The sequence below is a fragment of the Hermetia illucens genome, chromosome 6 (assembly GCF_905115235.1).
Source record: "Hermetia illucens chromosome 6, iHerIll2.2.curated.20191125, whole genome shotgun sequence".
Lineage (NCBI taxonomy): Eukaryota > Metazoa > Arthropoda > Insecta > Diptera > Stratiomyidae > Hermetia > Hermetia illucens.
In genome coordinates, this window is record NC_051854.1 from 64,761,551 (window position 1) to 64,785,583 (window position 24,033).

The 24,033-nt window shown below is 41.2% G+C and overlaps 2 protein-coding genes across 5 annotated transcripts; one reads left to right on the forward strand and one right to left on the reverse strand.

Moving 5' to 3' along the window:
• The first annotated feature begins 1,368 nt into the window (after positions 1–1,368).
• On the forward strand, positions 1,369–15,823 carry LOC119660030. The gene is made up of 3 exons (XM_038068408.1): positions 1,369–1,399; positions 1,589–1,883; positions 15,704–15,823. The coding sequence occupies exons 1-3, from the start codon at positions 1,383–1,385 to the stop codon at positions 15,821–15,823; spliced, it is 432 nt and encodes a 143-aa protein (XP_037924336.1). The 5' UTR covers positions 1,369–1,382.
• A 3,535-nt stretch (positions 15,824–19,358) lies between these two features.
• LOC119659863 (odorant receptor 33a-like) lies at positions 19,359–23,688 on the reverse strand. 4 transcript variants are annotated; one of them, XM_038068175.1, is made up of 4 exons: positions 23,465–23,688; positions 22,851–23,035; positions 22,390–22,750; positions 19,431–19,567 (listed from the first exon to the last, which is right to left on the reverse strand). In XM_038068175.1, exons 1-4 carry the CDS (start codon positions 23,606–23,608, stop codon positions 19,517–19,519), a joined length of 741 nt encoding a protein of 246 aa, XP_037924103.1. In that variant the 5' UTR covers positions 23,609–23,688; the 3' UTR covers positions 19,431–19,516. The 4 variants fall into 4 exon arrangements, with proteins under 4 accessions (XP_037924100.1, XP_037924103.1, XP_037924101.1 ...); XM_038068173.1 differs by having other exon boundaries at positions 22,851–23,383; XM_038068174.1 differs by having other exon boundaries at positions 22,851–23,207; positions 23,465–23,576.
• Positions 23,689–24,033: the final 345 nt, after the last annotated feature.

A 24,033-nucleotide genomic window follows, 5' to 3' on the forward strand; every position in this document is an offset into this window, starting at 1 on the left:
CAGAGACGCGTCTGTCCAAAGCCAACTGCAAACCAAAAGCCAAGAGAAAAGAGGACGAGGAAATGAAGAAGGGCTAGATCGTCTGCCCTGCTCATTAAGCCGGCGGAAGGCAAGACATTTGCGGAAGTCCTTGGTGAAATCTGCTACAGGATCAAACCCCAAGACGACAGAGCAAAGATGTCTTCCATACGGGAAACGAGGAGTGGCGAATCCTCGTCGAACTGGGCCCAAAGACGACTAGCAAGAGTACGTTCTGCGAAGCGGTCAAGGGGTTATTGGAGAAGAACGTTCTTGTTTCTAGCCTAGAGCCCATGTGCTCTCCAAAAATCCGGGATCTCGACTGCCTCACAGAAAAGGTCGAAATGGAGAATGCCACAAAGCTCGAATGTCCAGAGGTAACCAATGCCCGAATAGGTATCATCTTTGTAAATGCTCGAGGCCAAAACCTCGCTGTGGTGGAAGTCCCCGAGCAATGTGCGAGGAAAGTCCTTAGCAGAGGGAGAACCAAAATTGGATGCAGGGTATGAATGCGGATAGTCCCCGCCAAATGCTACAGGTGTCTGGACTATCGACACAGAGCGCCGCATCATCTGCATTTTACAATTTAACATGCACCGGAGTGCAACTGCTCACCAGTTGCTAGCACAGTTCACTGCAGAAGTAAATGCTTCATGGCATCTTTAGTTACCTGGGCATCTGGTTCGGGACGACGTTCTACTTCGTATTCTTGCCGTTTCAAACACGGACGGACGAATCCTGGTAGGCGGTGACTTTAATGCCAGGGCCCTTGAATGAATCATGCCTCAGTCAGACTCCAGAGGGAAACGGATTCTGGAAATGGCGGCAAGAACCGGGCTCGTAGTTTGAAAAACCAGATCCACGCCAACTTTTCGGAGCCCCGGCTGTGAAGGAAGCATTCCTGTCCTAGAAGGCTTCTAGACAAGTGATCGCCAGTACATCGCGTTCGAAGTAGTTGACGCTTTAAAAATATTTATCGTTCCGATGCTTGTAGTTCTTCTAAATAAAAATAAAACTAGGTAGCTTGCTCCTACTACAATAAATTTTAATAGTTAGCAAAATTAGTATTTCGAGAGCTATTTACTCTAAGAATAAGTAGCTCTTGAAATACACTAATGATCAAAAAAAAGTGGCCACCTACCTGGTGTCGAAAGAGTGTCAAATATTGCCGCCGCATGTAATATTTCGGGGTTTTTCGTAATTTTGCAATGAAGCAGGTATAAAAAGGGACATCAGAACATCAAAGGACATCAGTTCCTAACAAACAGACGAAGTGCAAGGATACAAAATTTAGAAATAGTGAAAAATCATTCAAAGGTGGAAATGGTGCTTGAAATACATTTTTAATAATTTGTCGAATTAAAATGTCTCCAAAACAGCGGTAAGTAATTATTATCATTAACTTAGTAGAAAAGGATAGTAAGAAAAAACTCATCAAAAATTAGGCTTGCCTCAAGGACTTTTCACAAGGATAATCCTGGTAGAGTCCTGGAAGCAAGCAAGAATTATTTTCAAAAAATCATTTTGTTTGAAAAGAAACTCAAGAAAAGTGTATACATTTTTTCTACAGGCAATTAACGGAGGAAGAAAAAGGACGCATCGTAGGACTAAGCGAGTCTGGCAAATCACAACGCGAAATCGTGAGAATTTTTAAAAAATCGGATGTCGAAGTTTCGAGAAGCGGCGTGCAGCAAGTTTTGCGACGTAAACAAGCAAGCGGCAGTGTAGCACGTAAGAAAGGCTCCGGAAGACCACGAAAAATGAATAGCAGAAACACGAGAGCGTTGCAAAAACACGCGCTGAGGAATCGGAAATCGTCGATCGCACAAATATCTAAAGATTTTGTGCCAGCCAGCGGAAACTTAGTAAGTCGCCACACGATTTTCACGCATTCGCAGTCGGCGCTGTCGAAAAGTTCCGGGTCTTAAACCGAGGCACAAAGCTGCAAGATTGGTTTGGGCCAAAGACCATCGAAACACCGACTGGACTAAAATCATTTGGTCGGACGAATCAAGATTTTGCCTTCGATCGGACAGGCCGCAACGCTGTCTTCGTAGGTCAGGCGAGGAATACAGTGAGGATTGCATCCAGGAAACGCAGAAAGGCAACCCTGGAATAATGGTATGGGGCTGTTTTTCCTCAAAAACAGTAGGTGTACTGCACCGGGTACCAGTGAATACAAAAATCAACTCAGCTGAATATAAAAATATTTTAGAAACATCACTGGTACCAAGTCTAGCGAGGTTCAGAACACCTCGCCTATTAACTTTCCAACAAGATAATGCACCATGCCATAAGATAAGGCTCATATCCGATTGGTTGGCCCAAAAACATATAAGGACTCTTGATTGGCCTGCTCAAAGCCCTGATTTAAATCCCATCGAAAATATATGGGACCATATTGATCGTGAGATTCACGACAAGACAATTAACAACTTAAACGAGCTATGGGAAGCTGTTTTGGGTGCCTGGAATAGAATCTCCGAGGAGTATTTAGAAGTACTAATTAATTCTATGCCAAACAGAATTGATAATGTTATTAAAAATAACGGAGGACATACCTCTTATTAATAATAAAAAATTGGTTTTTTATTTATAAATAGCCTTTACACTTCCTACCATAGTATTTGTAAAACAGATATTTGAAATTGTTATCAATTGGGGAGAAACTAGGGTTCAAGTTTGGATTTTCGGAAAAAGTTTGGGTGGCCACTTTTTTTTGATCATTAGTGTAGGTATTTACTAGCTCTCGAAATACGTATTTACTAAGTATTAAAATATATTGTAGTAGGAGAAAGCTACCCAGTTTTATTTTTAGTTGACGCTACATGCCATCCAGCACCAATGCGACACTCCCCATGCCTGTGGAATGTCGCAAGGGTGAACATCGGCAAGTTCGACGAAGCTCTTGGAGCAGGCGGGGAGTGGTAGTGTCGCAGCTGACACAGTCGTAAATTCCCCTGTGAACCTGATAACGACGGCGTGTGAAGCTTCCATGCAACAGAGGGACCCCAGCCGCGACAAGCCTTCTATGTACCGATGAACGGCAGAAATTGCCGACCTACGAAAGGAGTGTCATAAGCTCCCCCGTTTTAGGTACCGTCCCTTGTCGAGAAGCGTGCGCATATTCTAGAAACCAATTGGGATAATCGAATTCACCTGCTTCAGAGAGTTTACAAGCGCCTCCCTCCACACATGTCAAGCGTAAAGCAGAATGAATTGCACCACCCCAGCCAGGACCAATCTCCGACAGTGTTTCTGTCCGCCAACAGTCAGCAATATTTTTGCAAGTGCCAGGACAACACTAGCGGCCTCTTGACATGCATCTTCTAGGTGCCCGCTAAAGCTGAGTTTGCTGTCAGTTATCACCTCCATGTATTTGACAGTCACTTACACAGTGTTCTTCTTCGTACAGCTCGTTATTAAAACGGCTTCCATTTACTCATTTATCAGGGTCAATCTGGCCTTTTTCTGCTAAGTCTTTACTGCTCTTAACATTCCCGTCACATACATGTCCAACCTCTCTGGCTGCTTTGCTGCAACAACTACAACCAGATCATTTACAAACCAACAATCGTACCCTTCTCTTAACCACTCCATTATACATGACAATCAACAGTATGGAACCCAGACCCAAGGACTTCGGTATAGCGCAATGACGATGTACTCTTTGGAGCTCTCAACGGTTCTGTTCTAAGGGGGGGAATTCTTCACCAGACTCGTCAAATATCCAGGAACATATATGTCAGTCATTGCGCGTTTGATTCGTCCCGGTTCGCGGCATTGAATACGTATTTAACACCCACTGCCAACACAACACAGCAGCCACCAGAATTCAATATGTCCTTTCGACGAAGGACAACAGCCTATTGTTGATGACTCTTTTCATCATCTTCCCCATTATATCCAGCAAGCAGATCGGACGATACGATGCTGGACCTCCAGGTGACTTACTGGATTTAGGAAGCAACACCAACAATTGCTTTTTTCAACGAACAAGGCTAATTTATTGTTTTCGACACGCCTCAAAGATGTTGGCGAAAAAGTCGGGTCTAGTCTTCACTGCTAGTTTCAAAGCTCTGTTAGAGATGCCATTCAATCCTGGGACCTTATTGTCACCGATTCTACCAGATATTTCCCGCAATTCCTCCTCAGTAAATGGGATTACCATACACTCGTTGATCTGGCCCCCGTTTCCGTTCTACTGTTGTTGTTGGTAAGGAAACAGAGCGGCAACAATCCCTTTTTAAACAGCCCCCTCCAAACTTGCAATTTCAATGTTCCAATACTTGAATTTTTAACAGGAGAACAATCGCCTCCTGAGCGTAGTAGCATCGCCGTCACCAATTGGATGATTTTGGCGCCTTTTTCTATAGCCGTGAAATTCGGGGCACCACTGAGAACATCCCTCCCACGAAAGTTGTCGCCGCCCGCCCTAGCAACTCACCTGGCATACTGTGAAAAATCTTTTTGGATCTCGATTCAATCTTGATCTCCACGTAGATTGCCTGTTGGTCACAGTCTTCACTAACTTACCAAGCAACTATTCTGATCAAAGCGACGCTCACGTAGGTCAGGTGCACCTGAGACCCCAGGCCCCTTCTTTTAAAAATTTACGTCTGGCTCCGCGAATGCTTCGAACAAATCACGTGATCTCACATTCGTTCTCCAAATGGCTCATTTAAGGGACCGCGCAGTAAAATCACCTACTATTATTGTCGATCAACATCCTTTTATATCCAAAACCAGAGCGCTAACCATTTGCTCATACTCGTCATGTATAGCACTGGGTAGAGTATAGTAGCTGTATATATAAATTCCTTTCAACTTCGGTCTGATCAAACCTGAAAGGCTTGTACTCGGCAATCCCATAGTACTGCTTAGCCCGTTTGATTCTTGACCGATTCCCACCATGATTTTAACATGGCTCACTAAATGTGGTAACATCGATATCTTTATCGGGGATGCTTTACGAGAGTAGGTTGATTTGTATCGAGCTTATTCGTGATTTCCATTGAAGGCTCTTCTGTACTCCGAGCACCGTAGATGCGTTGTTCGGGGAACCAATTGTGCCCTTCAGTACACAATCAACTGTCTACATTAGGTCCCTTCTGCTATTGAAACAATTCATCTTGGAAGTTATATTTTAATTGTTAGATGCTACTTTAATTGACTTGACAAGGGAACTCAACAAATCGTAGTTTGGGCTTGATCGAAGAATATTGTAGGTAGTAGCTCCTGATTCCTTAGTTACTTACATGCTGTGCCGTTCCTCTACGTTGTATCTTGCTACCATTGACTTCAAAGATGCATTATTCTTCTTCCTTTCCCTAGGTACCGAAACCCGCCTCCCAATTAGTCTTATGTAGTCCTTCCCACAATCTGGAAACGATACTTCAATATTCCGCCGGATTCATGATTGAATTTCCGCTCTGCTCATCCATGCCCATATTCAACCTTACATCATTCTTTTAACTTATTACGAAGTCGCTGAGTGTGTGACCCCTATTTTTTTCCTCATTTCCATATTGCTGACGAAGGATATCAATGCACTTCCTAAAGTTTCTGCCTTTTTTGTCATGAGGTTTTCAATGGTCGATGGTTGCAAGCCGTTCTTAACTCTAGTGTCAATGATATATACTTTCTCGTTTATAACTCCGTCTGCAGTAAGTGGCACAGTAATCAATCTGCATCATGAAAAGCAAAGGAGCCATTTTATGTGAGTGAGATGTTCGATTTTTCCAGAACCGTTCGTTTTGTGTATGTAATAATAATAATCGTTAGTGCAACAATCCATATTGGATCAGGGCTTTGAATCGTGTTAGAGTACTACATTCAAGACCGTAACGGTACACTACAGTTCACTGTAGGAGGCAATGTGGTCAGCATTACGCTCGCCCGAGATTATTACCCTGATTTGACTCAGGTACTCATTCACAGTTGAGTCGACTGGTATCTGACGTCAAATCATGATACAAACCCCACTGCCACCAATGAGATTTGAACCGCGACCTTTCGTACGGCAGCTTTGCGCTCTAACCAGCTGTTCGGACAGTATGTAGGTTTCCTATAAATGATAAAGAAGATCCCATTCTCTCCTCTAATAATTCTTGAATCTAGAAATGAGAGCTCTCCATCGTCTTTAATTTTCATTGTGAATCGTTAATTCCAATTCATTGCTCAGAACTTCCAGCATCTCATCCTCTTGTGTTTATCGACAGTGATGAGAATGTCATCTCATACCTTGTCCAGATTTCGATGATGAAAAGGTCACCCAAAACGGGTGATAGAGAGTTCCCTATTTCCACGGCTCAGTGCCCATGCGTTTCTTGACAAATTTTATGAGCATCCAAGTCTCCTGTCAATAATGGGATGTTTTTTCTTAGTAACCCCTCCTCCAGATAAAGGAGCACCTCCTTCACTGAGATTCTTGGAAATAAAGCCTTCCCAACGAATGAGAGTAGCCATTCATCCATTGAAGTAAACTCTACATCCTTTAGTTACCGATTAAACTTATGTAAATAATTAGACGACTTTTCTTTTTCCCGAGTATTTATTTTAATACGCATATACCGATATTTCAGAAACCACCTGCTCCTTTTTCAGTCCTAGACGTTAGCAGTGTAAAAGAAAAGTGGTCTTATTGTTCACGTTCCTGAAATTCGCAGAATTCTTACAGTACCTTCATTCTATAAACGGCATTGACCCTGACCAATGTGCGAGGCCAAATAAAATCAGCACTCTCGAGACCATTCAACATTAACAACGGTCTAAGACAAGATGCCCTATCATACACCCTCTTTAGCCTAGTCCAGGAAAACGTAAACGAGACACCATCCTCTTCAAATCCATCCAACCAACAAACCAACGACCGTCAGGTTGTGGATAAAATCTGGCTCAATAAATTGCAGTGGGTGGGTCACCTAATCCGTATGGGTGAAAATGATCAAGTGCGGAGCCTATAAGGACAATTTCTACGGTAAAAAAGAAGACGTGGCAGACCCTACCTTAGATGAAGCAATGGCGTAGGCCAGGACACCAGACAACTTTTAGAGATATTGAATTGGTAGACCTCAGCCCAAAATCAGGATATCTAGAGTTCTTTACTAAAGGTAAGGTCTCGACCGGATATCGGTTTACCAACATCATTTTATTTTCAAGTAAGGCTTTAGTGTACTAACAAGTCGGAAACCGGAAGCTCGTTGCTTCAGGAATAAAAGGTTTGTTGATTATGTAAGAATATTTTGCTACACAATGGAAGCACTTATATAGAGCTGGTTGTGTATATGCGTCGAACATACTCGATATGGTACTGACATTTTATTTCTTAGGGAGTAGTAATTTGACGCGAAAGAAACAACTTTGACCTATTATAACTTTGTTAGTAATAGTAGGATTTCCACTGAACTTTCCAGTATGCTGCTTCATATTAAAACATATATTAGGTTGTTGCAAATGAAATGGCCGTTTTGGTACTAAAATTTGAAACGACTGTAAAGCTTATAAAAATTTATTTATTTAATTAAAATAGGTGTCAGTCGATCCAAAACACTTCTCCCAACGAGATTCAAGAGCATGTATCCCAGCTTCGCAGAAGTCCAACTGTCGGGTGTTGATAAATTCGTCGAAGGCAATTTTGACAGCCTCTTCTTTCCTAAATTGTTTTTCTGCCAAAAAATTATCCAAATGCTTAAAAAGAAATGGTAGTCGGTTGGCGAAAGATCCGGTGAATATGGTGGATGAGACAGAGTCTCATACTGTAATTCGTTCAACTTTTGAACCGTTGTTCTGGATACATGAGGTCGTGCATTGTCGTGAAGGAGTATCACACCATCTTTGTTGACCAATCTCGGCCGTTGAATACTCAATTTTCGGTGCATTTCCTCGAGTTGGAGTATTTCTGTGCATTTATCGTTTCCCCAGGTGCCAAAAAAGAATAGTGGATAACTCCAGCTATAGACCACCAAACAGTCACCATTACCTTCTTCGAATAGAGGCTCGGTTTCGGCATATGCTTCGGTGGCTCCTCAGCATCTAGCCATTGTGCTGATCGGCGACGATTGTCGTATAATATCCATTTTTCATCACATCTCACTATTCTATGCAAAAAGGAACCACTTCTGTTGCGGGTGAGTAAAGAACTGCAAATTTCCATTCGAAGCGCCATGTTTTGCTCCGTAAGGGCATGCGGAACCCATTTGTCGAGCTTTTTCACCTTTCCAAGTTGTTGCAAGTGCCGGGAAACTGTCGAATAGTGTACGCCCAGTTTCTCTGCAATGTCTCTCACAGACTGACGTGTGTCGGATTCGACAAACAAACGCAGCTCGTCGTTGTCAATCGATGATCCTGGATGTCCACGTGGCTCATTTTGAAGGTTTACGACGCCTAACCGGAATTTTTCGAACCACCGCCGTGTGGTTCGTTCGCTTACCGTATCAGCTCCAAATGCGCTGTTAATGTTCTTGGTCACCTCCGCTGCTTTATGGCCGAGTTTGAACTCACACAGAAAAAGTATACGTTCTTGGCTCTTTTCCATCCTTTTTATTCATTATTATTGATACAGCAAAATCGCAACTAACTTCACGTGATTGCCAAATCGGCCATTTCATGTACAACAACCTAATAGAATTTTACGAGTCTAGGAAGAACTTAACTTTATATGTATTTCGGAGACTAAATACCATCTGCATAGATCACCATAGTTTTTTTCACATTTTTCGGTAGGACGACTTCTGAGAACGGGTCCTTAAAGCAATTGACCCCTTTCGAAATCTCGCTCTCCTACTCCCACTAATTAACCCTTTTGTACTTTAAGTTTTGGGATAATGTTCAGATATGGTTATGCCCAGCTTTGAACTGATACCATGGGAAACAGCAAGCTACATTCTTATCTATATATAGTGTATATGCAGACTACAATTAGCTACATTTTACAGTACACCAATTATTAACTATTCACTCCAAAACCATATTGTTTACCTTACCTTGAAATACGCCACTAAACTTCGAAAATATGTAATATTGTACATCATAATGCAATAAAAAGTACCTTACTTTCATTTTCATGCCGAATGAAGTAACTGTGCAATGTAAAATTAAAAATTGTGGAAGATAGCAGTAGGTCGAGGTATTTTGTCCATGAAATTTATGCCCTTTTGCCACTGCTCTTGCGTACAGAAGAAGTTCTTCGTTACCACTCTACTATGTCTGAATATATGTACGTATGCACGTACACTGGGTAACCACTCGCACAATATGCAACCTCATTGAATTAAATATTTCTGAGCTATGCAACGCAACTTTCGTCGTAGTTCAAATAAAGTATCTAGATGACCATCACCGAGGAATCTTGAGAGAAGAAGATTATCCACTCTATCAACTTGTTTATGAAATGAAATAAAGACTGGTAGCGCCAATAAGTTGTGACTTGGAGATTACGTTTTCTAAGCTAATTATAAATTCATAAGAAATTACCATTTTAAATTCAATTCAATGCTAATATAAAAATAAAAATATTAAGATGGATAATTATTCTCTGTTCGCCTTGCTAATCAGCTTAAGTACATATGTTTGACGGCCTCCCTAAATAAAGGACATCATCTAAAAATAGTATAAGTATTGGGTTGGGGAAAAAGAAATGTCGTATTTGTGGTCGAAATTTGACGCTTTATTTAACATACTTAGAATTATCCGATTTAAATCAAATATGCGCCGTTTTGTTCGCAAACTTGTTGCCATTTAGAAGGCAACTTCATTATCCCCCTCTTATAACCCCCCCACCTTATTTGCAAAAGACTCAGACAACCAGTTTTCGCAAGCCTCTTTTGAGACGAAGTTAGTAGCACCAAGAGCGTTTTGCATGGACCGGAAGAGATGGTAATCACTTGGTGCCAGGTCCGGTCTATACGGTAGATGCGATAGGACATCCCATCCGAGCTCCCGTAGCTTCTGGGGGGGTCATCGAAGAAGTGTTAGGCCGAGCGTTGTCCTGGTGTTTAGCAAACGCCTGCTTCAAACGATCGAGTTGCTCACAGTAGAGGACCAAATTGAGGGTCAGGCCATAGATGAGCAGCCCATAGTGGATGATTCCCTTCCAATCCCACCAAACGCACAGCAAAACCTTCCTGGCCCTCAATCCGGGCTTGGCGATGGTTTAGGTCGGCTCGCCGCGTTTCGACCATAATTTTTTCGCTTGAGGTTATCGTACGTGATCCATTTTTCATCACCACTGGCACTTAGGTCCTTGAGAAACTGAATACACTCGGCTCGTCCAACAAGGTCTGGATACTTTGGGTTCCAGTCCATGCTGGGTTGGAAGGCAACGAGGCAGCGGATGAACTAGCCAAGAAGGGAGCAGGGATGCCTTTACACGGGCTAGAACCATTCTGTGGAATCGGAAACGGTTTCATGGCTATGAATCTAAGAAACGAAGAGGAACGGTTGAGGCAACTATATTGGGCGGGTCTACCAGGAATGGAGCAATTCAGGGTGCTTATTGGGGGATACGAACCCATGCGTACAAAGGATTGCTTAAACCTCACCAAAAAGAACCTCCGAATCATAGTGGGAATTCTCACTGGTCATTGTCGGCTGAACTATCACCTAGGGAAGCTAGGGATATCTACGGACACTGCCTGCAGGTTTTGTGAGGAGCAGGACGAAACCTCTATACACGTCCTGGGACAGTGTCCGGCACTTGTGCAAAGTAGGTCGAGACATCTGGGAGAACACTTAATACCAGATGCAAAGCTGAAAAATCTGGAAGTGGGGAACATACTAAAGTTCCTAACGGTTACAGGCCTGCTTGAGATACTATGATCAATAGGTACACTATAACCGGTAAAAGGGGCACAATAGTTCTTCAAGGACGCGGTGCGACTTTCCCTTAACAGAATAATAATAATAATAATCACCAGTCACCATCCGCTTCAAAAATGGGTTGAATTCGTTCCATTTCAGCAGTGCATCGCAGACATTGATTCGGTCCCAGAAATTTTTTTGCGTCAACTCTTGTCGCACCCAAACATCCAGTTTTTTTTGGAATTCAGTCTTCTGCAAATGGTTCCAAACGGTTTTATGGTGTATACCCTGTTCCTAGCCAATCGAGCGAGTGCTCACATGCCGGTCTACTTGGATGATTTCGACGACTTTACCGGTTTCTACGACGATTGGCCTACCAGTACGGGGTGTATCTTCAACATCCACTGCACCAGAACGAAATCGACCGAATCAATGCTGTGCTGTGCAAATCGTTACAGTATCGGGCCCATAAACTTCACAAACTTTTTCGGCCGTTTTCGTTGTATTTTTACCTCTCAGGTAGTAAAAACGTAAAATATGACGAATTTCTAGCTTGGTGGACTCCATTTTTGACGCGCTATAACTTAAGACTGAAACGTACGATCACAACACTGTCAAACAGACACTTGTAGCGCAGATTGTCGTCTTCAAATCGCCGTATAGTATGACCTGATGCGATAAGTACAACACAAGATATGTTTAAGTGTCGCCATCTATTGACAAAATACGACATTTCTTTTTCCCCAACCCAATATTTTTCACATGGGGTAGGTACGGTAAGTACAAACGAAGTAAAGTAAATATCTATGTATATTCAATTTGATAATCAAATTAGGTCATTGTACATTACTACATTTTACCATATTATCAATCAACGATTACTGGAATGTGCTAGAATTCGAGCAACCGCTGCTACCCCCGTAGCTATGAAACTATGATTTTGCTAGGATTTTTGCAGCATCTGTCAGTTCTTATTTAAAGTTATCTCACTTAGAATGAATATTTTTGCACGAAGATTGGATGAATATTATGGAGGCAGTGCAATGTGGAGCCACTTAGCGGAGGTTTACTCGAGGCCCACACCAAAGTAGCGCAGCGTAATTCACCACAACTCGAAACTAGCTGACGACAGCCACGAGGCCGGCGTAGGGACTTTCCGTTCTCCAGATAGCCGTCAAGAAAAAACTAATTTAACATGGTTGCCATTTATCGTAAAATGGGGTGTGGCGGAGCCAGTAACTTGCATGACAAACGAATCGACTATGACTTCGTAAAGTAAAATAGAGCTTTTATAACAATAAGGTCAATAAAAATCCTTCTGCCTCACCGCACTTTGAACTGCGCTGTCTGCCGTCGCCCATTTTGATAATTTTCCCATTCAGCGAGGGGAAATTCAACTCTCTTCAAGTCCAGGGTACAAACGTTTTCCTTGGCCGTCTGTTGACTTGGCTCTCTTCACAAGAGGTACAGTAGACTGAGAATTCACCCACATCAACGTACGAGTACTGTACTGTAATAAATAAAATGGATTGCGATGGCTAAGCGACCTTCAGGAGTGGCGCCCAATGTGGTCAGATTATTACCCTCATTTAACCCAGGTACTCATTCACAGCTGAGTCAACTGGTATCTTACGACAAATCACGATACAAATCCTGCTGCCACTGTGAGATTTGAACCGCGACCTTTCGTATGACAGCCTTATGCTTAGCCTTATACACTTAGCTTTCCGGACACACTTGTTAATAATAGTTAGATTTAATTCAAACTTTTCAGAATTATGTCCTATAGTATCGCCTATGCTGACATCAAATTTGTACTTCTGGCCTGAAGGGGGGTTTCCCGGTAAATTTCTAAGACATGGTAATATACGATTATTAACTTTATTTGTACAGATTTCGGAATGGCACGTATTTTGAGGCCTAGATTTCATATAGATGCACCGTTGTGATTTTTTTCTGATTTTTCGGTTGAGTAGGTTTTGAGAGCGGCACCTGTTTCTTCTTCTTCTTAGGGCACATATTTTGAGCCCTCACTCAGATTTCACCCTCAGGTGGAAAAAAAATACACCCCCTTTCGCATGTATGGGGAGCCCCTCTTCAAACTCAACATAAAATGGTGCCACTCATGCATATAAAGGGACACACGTAACAAATTTCGTGACAATCCCTTCAGCCGTATCCGAGTAAATCAGGTGTGACGGACAGACAGGCAGACAGACAGATATTGAATCGATTTTAATAAGGTTTTGCTTTACACAAAACCTTGGAAAGGGCTGGGGAGAAGTAGATTCTACATAGATTTTAATATTTCACTCATTTTCCATTATTTTTTTCAGATTTTTGGTTTGGGTAGTTTCCGAAAAAGAGGCTGAGCCTTTTTCTACCGTTTTCAGCCAACGATTGACGCTTATCGTTCTCCTCTGTTTTGTCCAATACGAGTTCCACCGTGGTGCTTCACCGTTCTCTGCCTCTGGAGTTTACAGTTCTCCTCAGAAACTTCTCTCGTTAATTGTGATTATCTGGATTCGATGTGCCCCCAAGGGATCGTAAGTCGGGCGCTCAATTCTATTTTATACGTCCCCTAATCTGTCTTGCGCGGATTCCGAAAAGTAGTGATTGGAAATGGATCCATCCCCAGCGCAAAGTCAATGCACCTATGATACGAGAGTCTGATATCCTTTGATAGTCTCCACTCTCCGACAAGAGTCGCAATGTCAGTCAATGACCTCTCACCTGACCAGGTTGAACAAAGCGGGTTCATTATCCAAATTGAGGATCTGCAGATCAGCTCCTACCAGTTGAAATCACATTCTATCCTATTATCCCCATGAATTTACTTTTAGGATATTGAATAGCTGTGATGAATGTTCGAATGGGAACTTTTTCCGCGTCATAGAGGAAATATGCCAAGCCCCATAAAATCAGCTTACCTCCCTGGTGATTTTTATGGTTGGATTTTCCGTTCTGGTGTCCCCATCACTTAGGTCGTTAATCAAATTAGCCTAGAACTCTTTGGAGACCATCATGCACAAAAAAAGTCTATCACTTCGATTGGCATACAACGAGTCTGCATGCCGGAAGTTTCAGTCCCTTATCACCCCTCCCTTATGGTTTTTGTATGAGCTATATAAATGTCTAGGATCTATTCATCCGACGACTGATAAGTCCATAATATCCAGTTCTGAAACGCCAAGGAGGAGTTTCCTCCTGAGCTGTTCTTACTGCTCAATATCGTAACCGGATGGATTGGTATCGTCATAACTTGTCCTTTTCCGAAGACAGATGGTTACCAGTAAAACTTTAAGCCCGGAATGCTGACAAAAGGCACCTACTTTTCGCTCGTTAGTTAAGAACTGGGTTGGAATGATTCGCACTTGAATAAATAGAGAATCTGAGTCTATATCCATCGATGAGCTTATGGTTACCCCTTCATTCAGGGTTGGATCGTCACAATTGAGATTTAGTTCTAATTTTTGTTCCTTTATTGGCTTTTTATTTTATCATTTTTCATAAGTGGATGCTGTGGCTTTGCTTTATCAGGGAAAATAAATCGATCTCGGCAGGGGCGCTTGGTACCCAGAGGTCACGATTCACGGTCACATCTTAACCCCCGTGCCGTCGAGTCCTCGGTGCAGTAGTCACACCTTTCCTTAGGATTTTGATTACCTCTTAGCTTCAGATATCACCTCTGGCTCCCTGGAGGATCTTCCTTGCTGAGCTCCCTCAGCACAACAAGATAATTAATCGTCAATGGAGATGCAATAATGTAATTCACCATATGTGGGAGGTTCACAGTTCCCACCCTAACACCAAATTTCGTGTGAATCGGTACAGTCGTTTCTAACAAAAATGCGTGTGATAGATAGACAGACGGACAGATAGACAGTGAACCGATTTTAACAACATTTTGTTTTTAATAAAACCTTAAAAAGAAGGGACTAGATTGTTGATTTTGGAATTGGAAGTGATGTTGTCGACTAGCACCTTTTAGTGTATCTGCATCCACACTTTTATGTAAGGATTTCTCAGTTTCTGGAAAGAAGATGAAGAACAGAACTCATTTAAACGCCGGATTTGAACATCAAATGACGAACCAGTCATTTGACAATAAAAGAACTCCAAAACGCCGACAAAAAAAGCAAAGACGGGGTCTAGTGACCTTTCCAAAATTTTCAAACAACAAAGTATAAATAAATTTCCTAAATAAGACGCTTCCTGTTTGGAATTGCAAATCGCAACTTTCGGAAGGGATGTCTTTGAAGAACAAAACGTCAAAATATTATACAATCAAACAAACCATCGCCGCTTGAATCGAAAATAAACTAAAAATAGGTAAGGACAAAGCACAATTCTGATTTGCAGATCCAGACACCTGAGCAGCAAAAACAACACAAATAACTTAGATTAATGAAATACAAAATTGTAGACAGTCAGCTCTGGTTTCAGCTCCTGTATAGTGTTATTGTTCGGTTTTTATCTATCTTGCCAATAAGATGCCATTTTGCCACCCACAGTGATATTTTATGCCATCACAAAATATCAAGAAATGGAGATTATAATGACTTATTCGAAAGTAAACCACATTATAATTCTTCATCCCGCCATGTGACCGCTCATTTTGTTAGAAAAGAGGACATTATTCGCCTACAAGCACTCTACTAAAAAGGTGTTTTCTTTATTTATGATCACAGAAAATCGCTGATTTTAATGGAGGGATATACATATGTTAACGTACGTCTTACGCCTCTTTATCTATCCAATCATAGTTGATCACTTTTATCAACGAAACCAGATAGAGTGCAAATTTTAAAAACCACAAACGAAGGTCAGCACTTTAACCACTTTCAAATTACATCATTTTTATTTTCTTACGTTTTTTTCCAAGTTCGTGTACTTTGGATTTTTAAGATTTAGTAATTTAAAATTCCAAAAGAATAAGTTGAAAGATCACGAAAGCAATTACGCCTTAACGATCTTAGACACAATTGAACTTGGTGCATTATGATTATTCAAGCACTTGGCATACCGAAATATGAAGAATAATATTACCCAATTTCACAACTAAATGATGATTTATTTGATGCCAACTACTATTGGTTACATAGCACAGATACCTAATTCGTAAATTAAAGAATTTAATTTATTCACTAGGTTTGGCACTGCGCAATCTGCAATTCGTTAACTTGCAAATCTAGGCATACTTGCTGTTAATAAGTTTGGGTTTGTAATTGTGCAAGATATTATAGGACACACAATTAACAAATACGAAACTACAAATGTTATTTCTTGTTTCTCCTTTCAATAGTTCTCTTCAGAAATGCCCATTTCAATTAAGGACTTATATTTTAAGTATGGTGCCATGCTTCGTCCTTCATACTTCATCAGTATTTGTAAAAAAGTTGATATATCGGTTTTGCTTTGGAATTTTTCCAACCAAATTCAGAATTTTCCAAACTAATTTCAGAACTTTCCAAATCAAGTTCAGAATTTTCCATTTCAAAATCAGAATTTTGCCATTTCAAATTCGGATTTTACTAAATATTTAATAATAAAGTTTCATGGGTGAAAAATAAAGGTGAGATGAGAGAAGTCTGCATAGTCCATAACTTTTTCATAAGTTTTCTTTTGTAATTATTTGAAACATAAACTTAAAGGCAAATTCACATGTATAGTAAGTATCTCTCTGAAAATGGAAAGAGAATGTTAGTCTAGGTTAATGGAGAAAGAACCATGGCTTGTTGGTCGGGTACTCAGGGGCCTAAACTTCCAACAAGCTAATCTGTTGTATGCCAATGGAAGTGATCGACCCCGCTCCTGCATGGTAGTCTCAAAAGACTTTCAGGCTAATTTGGTTAACGACCTATGTGATGGCGACTCCACATCTGCTAAACTAACCATAAAAAGTCAACAGAGAGATAAAAAGATGCTATGGTGCAGAGGAAGTTCCCAGTGGAGCATCCATCAGAGCTATCCAATATTCCAAAAGTAATGGCATGGCTCAATTATTGCAAGGGCCCGTTATCGGAAATTACCCCTACCTTTCATTTGATACTCCACATGACCATATCGGTGAAAAAAATTTTGAACCAAAATTTTATGTGTATGGAGACCCCCCTTAACCTCAACATACAACAATGTAATTTATTGCATTTTCAGGGAATCACAACTGCCCAACTCCTGATATAAATGTTTAAATGCGTCACTTTTCGCTTTTCGACCTAAGAATAAGATTCATATATTGTTTTATATGAAATTTGCCAAAAATTCGGTTCGCTTTGAATGACGTAATAATAACGGCCATTCCTAATTACGACGATAAGTTTAACGGGTGCACTCGTTACTATCTTTTCACTAGAAAGACTTCGACCACTTTATAAAGGCCCTGCACTAAATATATGATGATTCGTAAGTACCTGGGCATTTTATTTTAGGCGTTATAATTGTAATAAATCATGAATACAATGAGGAAACACTTCTTTGGTACCGACGCGACGTAGCATATGCTAGTTACCTCTCAAGTTACAACCTTGACACTTAAATTAACAAATCCATAAGGGGCCGCGCGCTTTACCTCTAATTTAATTATGCGTTTGTTATAGTATCAGGCCAGGGTACTCCGATGATATGACGAAGAGAGGTATTGATGAAGGCTTGGAGCTATTGAGTAAGAGTAGAGTTCACTTTCCATGTGCCACTAACATATAGCAACACAGAAAAAACACTAGCAAAAATCACTCTCAGCTTCATCTTGGTGTTGAAAACATCGGCGAGTTGGAAGTCCCGCCTACTGAAGACGGCGGACAAATAATGCCACCACCACGTATAGAAGAAGCAGTCCGTGCAATTCATCGGCTTACAAATTATAAGTCGCCAGAAGCCGGTGGAATTACAGCCGAAATGGTTAAATATAGAGGCGACCAATTACACCAAACTTGTGCTCAAGGTATGGGACAGAGAATCAATACCTGACGACTGGCACAGAGGCATTATCTGTCTCATTAATAAAAAGGGAGATATTACACAATTATAGAGAAATCACGTTACTGAGTACCATCTATAAGATATTTCCCACTATCTTGCTAAGCCGGATAGCCCCATGCGCCCACAACATCATTGGCCCATACCAAAGAGGCTTTACTACAGGCAAATCAGCAGCAGATCAGATTCTCTCTGCGGCAATCGATGCAAAACTGTTGGAATATGGACATCATTTGCACCACCTCTTCATCGACTTTAAAGCCCCATATGATAGCACAGCCAGCGTAAAACTGTACACAGCCATGAGGGAATTCGGTATCCCGACGAAACTAATAAGACTGACTAGGCTGACCCTGACCAATGTGCGAGGAGACCAAATAAAAACAACAGGATTACTCTCAAAACCATTCGACATATACAACGGTCTATGTCCTCTTTAACCTGGCCCTCGAGAAAGTGATCCGTGATGCTGAGGTAAATGCAAGAGGTACGATCCTCTTTAAGTCCACCCAACTACTAGCCTATGCTGACGATATCAGCATCATGGGAAGAGCGACCCGAGACATACAAACTGCCTTCATCCCTGATCGAGCAGGCGGCCATCGGCGCGAGATCTTGAGCTGCACATCAATGAAAGCAAGGCAAAGTGGATGATGGCAACGTCAGCACCGAAAACCAACCAATCAACAACATCAAACCGCACACGATAAAATCCGTCTCAATAGGTTATGGTGGGCGGGTCATTTAATCCGTATGGATGTGGGTGATCCAGCCCGGAAAGTCTATAAGGGCAATATCTATCATAGAAAAAGAAGACGAGACCCTGCCTGAAATGGAGCGATGGCGTAGGCCAAGATACCAGACAGCTTTTAGGGATATCCAATTGGTGGACTTCGGCGCAAAACCGGGATGTCTGGAGTCCCTTATTAAGGCAGGCCTAGACCGGATACCGGTTGTTGTATCGTTGATGATGATGATGAAAAGTCGTTTCGAAAGCGGTAATAATACAAAATCTTCAGGTTGTGAACCCACAAATCTCTATGCCTTATAGTCGCCTTTTACGACATAGAACATTTTGGCTGCTTTTTAGGCCCCAACTCAAAGAGCCCGCTATTATACATTACTGCGTTAACTAGTTCAAATATGTAAGCGGGGCCCTTGACAATTATCTGCAAGAGGATGGGACTAGAGACAACCGAAGCCGAAAAAAAGCCAATAGCTAGACAGGCGAAAACGGAAGAGAGAGAAAAATTATCGGCTCGACTGCCTGTGAAAGGTTAAACATTTCGCATCGGACCCAAAGTGTTGGAAAAAACCCGTGCCAAAAAGAACAATTTTGGAATGGAAGAGATAGTACCCCTGATTCTTATTCGATCCCCAATCCATGAGGACATCCATGAGGATATTCGTTTTTATATTTATGCTATCTCCCACTGTAGACTAAAAACTTACATAACCTAGCATTAAGTGTGATGATAATGGAAACTGAAACACAGACCCAATGAAAACTAAGACTGTGTAGAATGAAATGAAAAACTCTTTATGATGGTTATCATCACCAACTTTATATTCACTGAATGATGATAGTTTTTATTTCTTTATCCAGATTTATTGAGTACACCTAATATAGAGTGCAACTATATATTTCTACAATTTCTACATAAGCAGTTACTTCAATTCAAACCTTATCCTTTTTTATAAAAGACGTCATCCTTACTATTTACTCTAATGAGCTCAAGATCATCAACATTGTATACATAGCCTTCATTACCTGTGCAATGACGAAAAAAAAGTAAAAGATATATTTAAGAGAAAGATGATAAATATGATGCTGATTCTTTAAATACTAAATGAGTATATGATGGTGTTCATCAGTAATGTATGTGCATAGTATAAGGCGGAACAAACGTTTTTGAAAATATAAAAAGTTTAACTGGCAACGCCGCCTCTCAGCCTTGATGAATATCAGAACATATAGGGGGCCAATATAAACTCGGACCACTATCTCGTTGGCATAGTGCTCTGAGCTCGAATTACAGCACCACCCAGAATCCCCTCTGATAATCAAGTCAGAATAAATACTGAAACCATTCACAAGACAGCCCTCCGTAACACCTATAAAGGGGAAATGGATAGGCAATAACGTTATCTAACATATGTCCTGGAGATGAAGTATCAACAAATGATCTTCACAATCACCCGAAGAACGTTAGCAATAATACGGCCACAAACATACTTGGCCCCAGCTGCAAGAAAAGTCGGAGCGGCTGGTTTGACGATGAATGTAAGTTAGCAACGGAACGGAAGAATTCTGCATACCGAGTAATTTTGCACTGTCAAAGAATGGGGGAACACGCAGTGACTTATCACGGACTCCGGCGATCGGAGAAGCGACTTCACAGATGGAAAAAGAAAGCCTGGGAGAACCAACAAATCTGTGAACTAGAAAAATACAGGGAGCAACCGCACCAGGCGCGGAAGTTCTACCAACAAGTCGGCAGGATGAAGCCCTATTCACTTCGATGCTCATCCTACCGAGACAAAGAGGAAGATCGGATTTCCGACGGAATGGGCATATTAGAGGGATGGGTTGAGTATTTTGATGAACTGCTCAACAACCAATATATCGGCGAGTTGGAGGTCCCGCCAACTAAAAACGACGGACAAATACGACTGGCAAAGAGGCATTATCTGTCTTATACATAAAAAGGGGGATATCACGCAGTGCAGCAATTATGAAGGTATCACGTTGCTGAGTACCATCTATAAGATATTCTCCACTATCTTGCTAGGCCGGATAGCCCCATATGCACACAACATCATTGGACCATACCAAAGAGGCTTCACTCTAGGCAAATCAACAACAGATCAGATTTTCTCTGTGCGGCAAGTGATGGAAAAACTATTGAAATATGGACATCAGCTGCACCATCTTTTCATCGACTTTAAAGCCCACAATGACAGCATAGCCAGAGTAAAAGTGTACAAGGCCATGGGAGAATTCGGTATTCCGACGAAATTGATAAGACTGATTAGGTTGACCCTGACCAATGTACATTTGACGTCAACAACGGTCTACGACAAGGGGATCCCCGATCATGCATCCTTTTCAACCTGGCCCTGGAGAAAGTGATTCGAGAAGCATCATCTTCTTCAAGTCCACCCAACTACTGGCTTACGCTGACGATATTAACATCACGGGAAAAACAACCCCCATCCAGATCGAGCAGGCGGCGCGAGATCTTAGACTGCACATTAATGAAGGCAAGACGAAGTACATGGTGGCAACGTCAGTGCTAAAAACAAAAGAACGAACAACATTGAATCGCACCGGTCAAACGAAAACAATGAAGACAAGAGGCTATAATTTTGAGACCATTGAAAATTTCTCCTATCTAGTGTCGAAAATCACAACCGATAACAGCGATGACGGTTAAATCCTCGCACGGTTGTTGGCAGCCAACAGAGCCTGTTTCAGCTTACAAAAACTGCTTCATTCGAAACACCTCACCATAGGGTCAAAGCTCTTACTGTACAAGGCTATGATCTTGCCAGTCCTTATATATTCCTCGGAGACTTGGGTTCTTAGCAAAAAAACTGCGTACTCCTGGCCGCGTTCGAGAGAAGAATCGTCCGAAAAATTATTGGTCCCCTACATGAGGATGAACGATTCCATAGCCTACATAAAGACGAAATCTATGAGCAATACCATGTCCGTCTGGTCGTGGATAAAATCCGGGTCAACAGGTTGCGGTGGGCGAGTCACTTAATCCGTATGGGTGAGGATGATCCAGCCCGGAAAGTCTATAAGGCCAATATCTATGGTAGAAAAAGAAGACGAGGCAGACCCTGCCTGAGATAGAGCGGATGACGTAGATCAGAACGCCGGACAGCTTTTAGGATACCGGTTGTTGCGCCGTTGATGATGATGAATATCAATTTAAAGTAGTGTTGACTGTCCATCGAGGAAAATTCGTAATTCATTAAAATATAAATCGCAATTCAAAATACCTGTGCAACGTGCCACAATGCTAAATTCATTGAGCATGTAATCAGATACTAGGAAAATTCTTTCGCACCGACAACCAAATGAAAAGTGAATTGGAAGTGGGGGCAAGCGTAGAAACTATTCGTAGGCATTTGTGGGAACGCGATTTAGCAGAACGCAGTACAAGTGTAATTTTTAGCGCCATACTCACGTGTGCGCAGAACTGTTTGAATTGTGAATATTATTTTCCTCATTCTATTGGACAGACTTACACTAGCAACTGCCATCTTCGCCGAAAGGCAGCAATTTCAACTGGCCTCCTTTAGGAGGATTCACTCAACGTAAGAGACATTGAAATTCGTTGAATAGGGAATATCATGATGGAAAGACCCCACGGCTTGAATTTAGCTGCCATCATCGAAGGAGAAATATCACATTTGTAATTATGTTGCACGAATTCGTTAAGAGCCTTGCAGCGCACACTGTTAAGCTGTAAAGGTTTTATGTTCAATAACTTCTGCAACAAATTGTCTAACAAACCTACGCAAAGCACCGATAGAGTGTTAAAAAAAAGAAATAAGCGCCAAGCTAATATCTTCACTTACCGACATAAAAGTAGCCAAGGTTATTGGTATTTGTTTTCCAGCCAATATAATTTTCTTCTCCTGCGCCATCTGCATGAATATAATAAGATGTTTCCGGAATCTTGGTGATAAGTCCATCCAGTTTGACGAGTACAACATAAAGACCATTTGGTCTGTTTTTTCCATAAACTTATTCGAATAGTAACAGGATGGAAAAATTTCTACAATTTCCGCTACCATGAATATAAACACAGCTGCAGTTTCGATTAACGACAGTGAGAATCTCAGATATATCAGACCCGAGGTTGAAAAAACGAGAATGGATATAATAAATTGAATGAAAATAGTATAAGAAATACTATCCTGTATTAGTTTGAAGATACTGTAAAGACAAATAGGAACACAAATATTATTATATATATTACTCTGTTGCAAAAATGCTCATCAAACTAGGACAAAAACATCATCTGATCAAAACATACTTCATTACTATCCGGTGATCCTCAAGACACTGTATAAAATCTTGGAAGCTTTCGTCCTCCGTTTTTTGTGGATCATAGTGAATATTTGCAAACCGTTCCATTATTATCTGCAGATGAGCACTCAATACACAAAGATACAAAGCCCCAATAAAATCATTTGCCATCTGTTCCAGCGCGAATTGTATCTGAAATATGGTCTGCATAAACAATGACCCCCAATACAGAAAAGCGTTCTTCCTCCAATCATATGGGAACCAAGTATCGAATCCAAGTTTAGTACGGTGCGAAAGTCCCGCAGCAAGGGCATACGTTAAATTTCCCCCGACATAAAACATGATACCACTCAGTGAAATCAACCTGCAGAAGTTGAACACCCTTCTTAGTTTATCCTTTTGCTTGTCCGTCATAGGTTGACTATCCAAACTTTTTAGTTGTTTATTGATTTCAATGAGGCTGGGTCTTAGCCTCAGAATTACAAAGAATTTGATGGAGCAGCCAGTCGCACAAATGTTCATAGGAACATTGTCCAATAACTGCCCCAGATTGTTTATGAAAAACAGCTCGATGATGTATGAGGAGTTGTAAAAAATATTAGTGAGAATATAATTACTAACAACGTGTATTTTGTGTCGAAAGCAATAGTCCTCGATTATAAACATTCCTTGTAACTTCAAAGTAAAATAAACCACTCCGAAAGCCCGGATACTTTCAATTTTGTTTTCCGGACTGATTAACCTCTTTGGATTTTTCAAGGACATTTCAACTTCGCACTATTTTGCTTTATTCTATCGACTTTTTACTAGTAAGCGAACGTATACAGAAAAGGACTCACTTGGACCGCTCGAAGCACAATAACTATCTTTTATACAGAGAACTATACACTGACCTCCCAGCAATGGTGACAAGGTAAATACCAGTCTCTTTCGTTAAATACTTGACAGCGTGGAAAATATCTATTTATAATAAAAGTACATTCAGTAAGGAATGAGTACTCCAACACTCCGTTGAATGTGATTCTCAGGCAATTTTTTCCAAGAGGATGGACAATACTGCATATTTAACATGACACTTTTGAAACGAGTTGTTTCACCCTTAAGAACAACTTCTCAGAACATTCCATTCTATATGTGTAATTGCTTTAAGTCTTTTTTTCCCCAGGTGTTATTCATTGAATCAGGATGGA

Bases quoted from the DNA above. Each gene is read 5' to 3' on its own strand.
- LOC119660030 (XM_038068408.1), top strand. The intron at 1,884-15,703 runs GTAAGTCGCCAC...TTTTTTTCCAAG, and splicing joins TGCCAGCCAGCGGAAACTTA to TTCGTGTACTTTGGATTTTT.
- LOC119659863 (XM_038068172.1), bottom strand. From the start codon at position 23,608: ATGTCCTTGAAAAATCCAAAGAGGTTAATCAGTCCGGAAAACAAAATT. The intron at 22,751-22,850 runs GTATGTTTTGAT...TTGTCTTTACAG, and splicing joins GATCACCGGATAGTAATGAA to TATCTTCAAACTAATACAGG. The intron at 19,568-22,389 runs GTAAGTGAAGAT...GTCATTGCACAG, and splicing joins CCTTGGCTACTTTTATGTCG to GTAATGAAGGCTATGTATAC.